At 59.9% G+C, this 6,034-nt stretch overlaps 1 protein-coding gene across 1 annotated transcript in view; it reads right to left on the minus strand.

Moving 5' to 3' along the window:
* The window catches only part of SPTBN4 (spectrin beta, non-erythrocytic 4), a 78,084-nt gene that overhangs the window by 6,497 nt on the left and 65,553 nt on the right, over positions 1 to 6,034 (minus strand). The window contains 4 exon segments of the mRNA XM_015407649.1: positions 119 to 257; positions 1,087 to 1,331; positions 4,303 to 4,680; positions 5,737 to 5,937. Coding sequence (XP_015263135.1) covers positions 119 to 257; positions 1,087 to 1,331; positions 4,303 to 4,680; positions 5,737 to 5,937 — 963 coding nt within the window.

Consider the following 6,034-nt stretch of genomic DNA (forward strand, 5'->3'; position numbering starts at 1 on the left):
GGGGGGGGGGAGGGGCGGGAGGGGGGGGGTTGAAGACCCCCCTGCTGCCGGCCCCCCCCCCCCCCGCCCATGAGCCCCACACACAACCCGGAAGGTGGGGGCGTGGGGGGGGCCCTACCTCCTCCGCGGCGGGGCTCTTGTTGAGCACCAGGGCCTTGCCCAGCTCCGCGCAGGTGACGATGTTCCGGTTGCGGGTCTCAATCTCGCTCTTCAGGCCCTGGTGGTAGTTCATCAGGACTTCCACCGAGGAGGCGTCCCTGCGGGGGGTGGGGGAGGGGAGAGAGTGAAGGGGGCAGAGGGAGAGTGGAGAAGCCTGGCAGAAGGAAAGGCCCTTTCCAGGGGGGGGGGCATTACCTTGCCCAGGAGCCAGTCTGTGCCACCAGCGGAGACGGGCCCCAGCCGCAGGCAGCCGGAACAGGCCAGTTGCTACCAAGCTAGGTTTAGGAATGACAACCAGACCCAGCAGAGCCCAGTGGACTGGCCGGTAAGCCACTGAGTGTGGCGGGAGGCCAGGGGGATGGCTCCCCCACCCAGGTGCAAGACCACGCCGGCACCCCTGCAAAATGGACTCTCCAGGCAGCTGGAGCCTCCCAGAGGGACCCCACGGCCCTCTGCGGGCGGCTCGCTTGACCGTGCCCCGTCCGTTCCCCCTTTCTCTGTTTTACCTGGAGCCTCTAGGCAGACGTGGCCTTAGCTGCGGGGCAAGGTAGGTGGGGCAAGACCCTGACTGAGGTGGAGAGAAGAGGAACCGGCCAGTGGGCACGTCCACTCTTCCCCTCCTCCGGGTGGCAGCCAGCTGGCCCTGTGGCCGCCCTGCACGCCCGCTCTCACCCCTTTCCAGGACTCAGGCGGGCGGCAGCGGGTCAGCCCAGAGGTGATGCCCCCCCGCCCCCTCCAGCTCACACTGGGAACACGGCTCATCACCACTCATCCGCGGACAAGTCTTCTGCACCAGCGGGGCCTGTCCTGCTCTGGCCCCTCCCCGAAGGCACACCTCCCGCCGCTGAACCCGGTGGGCTTTCGGCCACAGCCAGCATCAGGGGGGCACCCCGTGCTCAGCCCCCTCCCCCTCCCTCCCGGCAGTACCTGGGCTTCTCGCCCGTGCCGATCTGGCAGATGATGGTGTCCATCCAGGAGATGAGGTCCCGCACCATGCTGGTGAACCGGATCTTGTCGGTGGTGGTGGTGACCTGCAGCCGGTAGTCCTCGCACGAGGTCAGCAGCTCCTTCCAGGAGCGCATCACTTCCTGCTCCTTGCTCATGATGGCCTCGGCGTTCTCCCCCGCGTACACGGTCCGCAGCTGGGCCGCCACCTCCTGCAGCTGCCGCACCTGCCGGGCACCCCCCCGGAGGGGGCGGGACATTCAAAACCGGAAGTGGCCTCACAAGGGGGTTGCTTTGTCCGCCCTGCCGGGCAGTGGCTCTCCAGAAGAGGGCTTATCTGTTGATGTATTGGCCTGGTCCCGTTTCGGCCCACCCTTCACCCAGCGAGCTCAGGGAGCTGTCCCCACAGGAAGAAACCCTGTGGGGAGGCAAGACAGAGGGGGTGACTGGCCCAAGGTCTCCCAGCAAACTTCACAGCAGAGCGGACCTCCCAACTCACTCTGGTCACCACACCACTTCCACATCCCCTGGGAGGACTCCAGCAGGGACTCTCCTGTGTTGGTCTGAACAGAGGAAGCGGCCTTCTGCCGGCTCTGATGGGGTCCGTCCCCTCTACTCCAAATGGCAGGAGCTCACAAGACCGGGGGGGGGGCCAGGGGGGACGGCACCCATCTCCCCAACCACGCCCACCCCCCCCCCCCCCCGAGGCCTATTTTTCAGTGTCCCCAGTGGAATATCTGGAAATTTGGGGAAGCACTGAAAAAACTCCCGTGAAACGTTTTGTCTTTTAAAATGAGCGGAACGCTTTTAAAAGCAAGGTTGGGCACGCTGGAGACACAGGCAGCCTTTAAGGAGACCTCCTCTCCGAAAGCAAGAAACTGCAAGTAGATAAATAGGTACCACTTCGGTGGGATGGTAACAGCGTTCCGTGCGCCTTTGTGTTTAGTCATGCCGGCCACATGACCACGGAAACGTCTTCGGACAGCGCTGGCTCTTCGGCTTTGAAACGGAGATGAGCACCGCAACCCTAGAGTCGGACTCGACTGGCTTTCGAGCAAGGGAACCTTCACCTCTCCGTGAGAGGAACACCTGCAGGGCTCTTATTGGTTTTCCAGCTGCTGGCACGCCTCCCATTGTCCTTTCTGACCCGACTTCTGGCTATAGGGACCCCAACCTCCAGGTGGCGGCCAGAGCTCTCCCACTGTCACAACTGATCCAGGCGACAGAGATCGGTTCCCCCGGAGAACATGGCCGCTTTGGAAGGTGGACTCTGTGGCATTGCACCCTGATGACGTCTCCGCCCCCGCCCCCTCCTCAGTCTCCGCCCCCCACATCTCCAGGGTCTTTCCCCGCCCAGAGGTGGGGGGAACCCGACTTCTGGCTGAATGGTTCAAGTCTCCCTCAAGCCCCTGTGACACGCACAGCCACAGACTGGGTGAAAAGTAGCTGATTGCCCTAACTTGCTGGAGGGGAGAAAGACCTGAAGGGGGTGGGGGCCCAAAGCCTCAGAGGAAAACTCTGAAAGTTGCACTGAGAACTGAGCTCCCTCTAAGCAGACAGCAAACACCAAGGTACGTGTGGCCAAGGCAGCATGGGGGTGGTGGTGGGGGGGGAGGCATCGGCTCGCAGTTTTCTCTCAGGTACTGGGCATCAGGGTTCCCTCTGAGCTGAGTGAGTGTGAGCCAGCTCACAGGTTTTTAGCCTCCAGCTCACACATTTTTGTCTCAGCTCGGGAAGCATGGGGCTCCAGAGAAAACTGATTTATGCAGCGGCCAAATCGCTCGCTCATGCCAGAAGCTCACAAAGTTGAATTTTTGCTCACAGGACTCCACAGCTTAGAGGGAGCCTTGCTGGGCAGACTCGCAATTTGTACTTGTACGGAACTAAGGCATTAATAACTTTGACACTGGATAGCTGTGTCAAATACTGCAATTTTATATGCTACGTAAGTTATAAATGATGCATTTTATGTTAGATTCTTTATTTTATTTCTTATCTGGAATAGTGGATTGTAATATAAAGTACTGAACGGTAGAATGTAATACAATTTGGAACAGTAGATTGGAATGTATTTCTCTGGGCTGGGGAGAGGGGGAGATAACTCCACACGGCCACTCGCCCCACGTCAGAGACGAGAACGCTGTCAGGTCGACTCCATGCTTGAGAGGAGAGGGACGGAGCGTCATGGTGAGGTCCCTGTTAATTACTCTCAGCATCCCACAATTAAGAAGGGTACATCAACCTCCAATTTTGACATATTTATTTCCTTCACTGCGTTTCTCTCCCCACAATTAAACCCAAACAAACGGTAATTATATGAACTAAGCTTGTTATTCCTGTTTGGTCCTTGAATCTGTTAAATATCTTCATTACACTGTATGCTAATTTACTGCTCACCCTCTACCGATATGTATGGACAGGTAACCTCCATTTCATTGTATCTGAAGAAGTGCGTGTGCACACGGAAGCGTATACCTGCAACAAAACTTTGTTGGTCTTAACGGTGCCACTGGATGTGAACTCTGTTCTGCAGTTTATGTCGTTGAAGTAGTAAAGCTAGTTTAGGTTTGATAGCACAGTAAGAACCAGGGTGGTGTCATGGAGAAAATGCCGGCTGAAGTTCTCTGGGAGAGCCGGGTTCAGCACCCGCCCACCCCCTCCCGACCATGGAAGCCTGCTGGTTGACTCTGGGCCAGCCACCCGCTCTCCGCCTCGCCTACCTCACCGGGTGGGTGTTGTGAGGAGGAGGAGGAGGAGATGGAGGAGAGGGGACCAATGTCAGCATCTTTGGGTCTCTCCACCAGGGGAGAAGGTGGGGCAGAAATCAACAGAATAAACAAATAAATATTGCACACACCCCCCCCAAGGTTTGCCATTCTTTATATGTTATTTCCCCCTACAGCATCAACATTTTCAGAAATTCTACATCTTTTGAGTTGCTCTCAGAAGAGTCTCCAGTGGAGGCCTACCACCTGATCCTTCTGGTTTTCATTGGAGCTGCCAGAGAGGGAACCTGGGACCTTCTGCCCGGCCACCGAGCCACTGGGGGTTTCTTCCCACCCCCGGCAGAGATTATCCCGGGCTGCCTTGGCCGTGGCAGGAAAGGGAGAGCCGGGTCTGGCCAAGTCTGGTCTGGTCTCCCGTGGTCCCTGGGGAAGGGAGGCTTTGCCCAGCCGTGCCCACCCGCCCCCTCCTCACCTGCGTCACGAGCACCTGCACGTCGTGCTCGAAGGAGCTGAGCATGCGCTGCAAGATGCCGGCCGAGGCCTTGGACTCCCGAGCCGCCACCTCCGGCAGGCGCTGCTTCTTCTCCTCGATCTGCGAGAGCACGTCCTTGCAGTCGTTGAAGAACTTGTGCAGCTCGTGAGAGGCGGCCAACAGCTGCGCCCGGGTCTCCATCAGCTCCAGGAGGTCGGCCCAGGCCTCGTTCACCCCGTCTTTCCACTCGGCAATGGTGGCGGCGTCCGCGTGGCCGTAGTCGATCAGCTCATCCACCATCTGGTTGACGGCAGAGATCCTCTCGTTGCCGATGCTGCCGGTCTCGCTGGCAAACTCCGTGAACTTCTCCTGCAGCAGCTGCCAGCAGAGAGAACAGAGTGGATTGGAGGCACCCAGCGCGGGGGCACCGCAGAGGGAAGCAGGCGGAGGCCTAGCCAGAGGGGGCTTTATCTTCCCCATAAGCCCCATTCCCAGTGAGCCGTCTAGGAAGGACACTCTACACATGCTCAGAGGTACTCTTGGTCATTGCCTCTTCAGAGCCAGATCGGGAGAGTGAAATCACGTTTCTCAGAGCCAACGTATGCACATGCTGCCTGTGACAGATCTGTCTCCCTTCAGCTCTAGAGTTTGTGAAATAGTAGAATCACAGAACCACAGGGTTGGAAGGGACCTCCTGGGTCATCTAGTCCAACCCCCTGCACAATACAGGAAATTCACAAATACCCCCCCTCCCGACACCCCCAGTGACCCCTGCTCCACACCCAGAAGATGGCAGAAAACCTCCAGGATCCCCGGGGCCAAACTGGCCTGGAGAAAAGTGGCTTCCTGGCCCCAGCGTGGCGACCAACATTTCCCCTGGGGGCGCATCAGAAAGGGGCCACAATGAGAACTGAGCACTGAGGCAGCCCTCCCTGCCCTCCCTTCTGGTGATCTGCCCGAGTTCACAGAATCCGCACTGCCGTCCGATGGGGCCGCCTAGCCTCTGCTTGGAAACCTCCTCCAAAGAAGTAAGATGAGAACAACTCAGAGGCCCCTCCCACTCCGCTAAGACTGACCCAGGCGGCCACCACTGAGCCCCACGCGGGTGTATCTGGAGACGCCTCAGCACTGCCCATGGGTGTAGAACTGGGCCGTGTCCGGGGGCACGGCAGCACTCCGTCCAGCTTCCAGAGCCCCTCTGGCCTCGGGCACATCCCTGACCTGAGGCGAGTCCTCCCAAAACCCTGGTGGCGGAGCGCAGAAAGATCCCCCCCCCCAGAGGTCCGCATCAAGGCAAGTGTTGCCCAAGGCTACAGGGCTGCTGGCCGAAGAGCGCAAAGCCACACCGAGAGAGAGAGAGGCTGCCGCCCGGACCCAGCCAGCAGTCTCCTGGGCCCGGGAGGGGGAGGAGTCCCCACGGGGCCCCCCGCTTACCGCCACGTGGTCGTAGTCCTGGCCCAGCTCGGGCGAGCCGGCCACCACCTCCTTCTCGGCGATCCAGTGCTCCAGCTCGTCCACCTCCCGGCTGAGCTGGTAGAGCCAGTACTGCTGCTCCAGCTTGGCCTTGCGCTCCTCCACCAGGTCCTTCAGCGAGACGTAGAGGCGGTCCACCTGCGACTGCCGCCGGCTGATCTGCTCGCTGGGGAGGACGGAGCCCGGTCAGGGGGGGGCAGCGGGCGGGGGGGGGGGGGGGTGCCGAGTTAGGGAAGCCGCTCTCGCCTACCTGTCCGGG

Source organism: Gekko japonicus, unplaced genomic scaffold (assembly GCF_001447785.1).
Source record: "Gekko japonicus isolate JY-2015 unplaced genomic scaffold, Gekko_japonicus_V1.1 scaffold1471, whole genome shotgun sequence".
Classification (NCBI taxonomy): Eukaryota; Metazoa; Chordata; class Lepidosauria; order Squamata; family Gekkonidae; genus Gekko; species Gekko japonicus.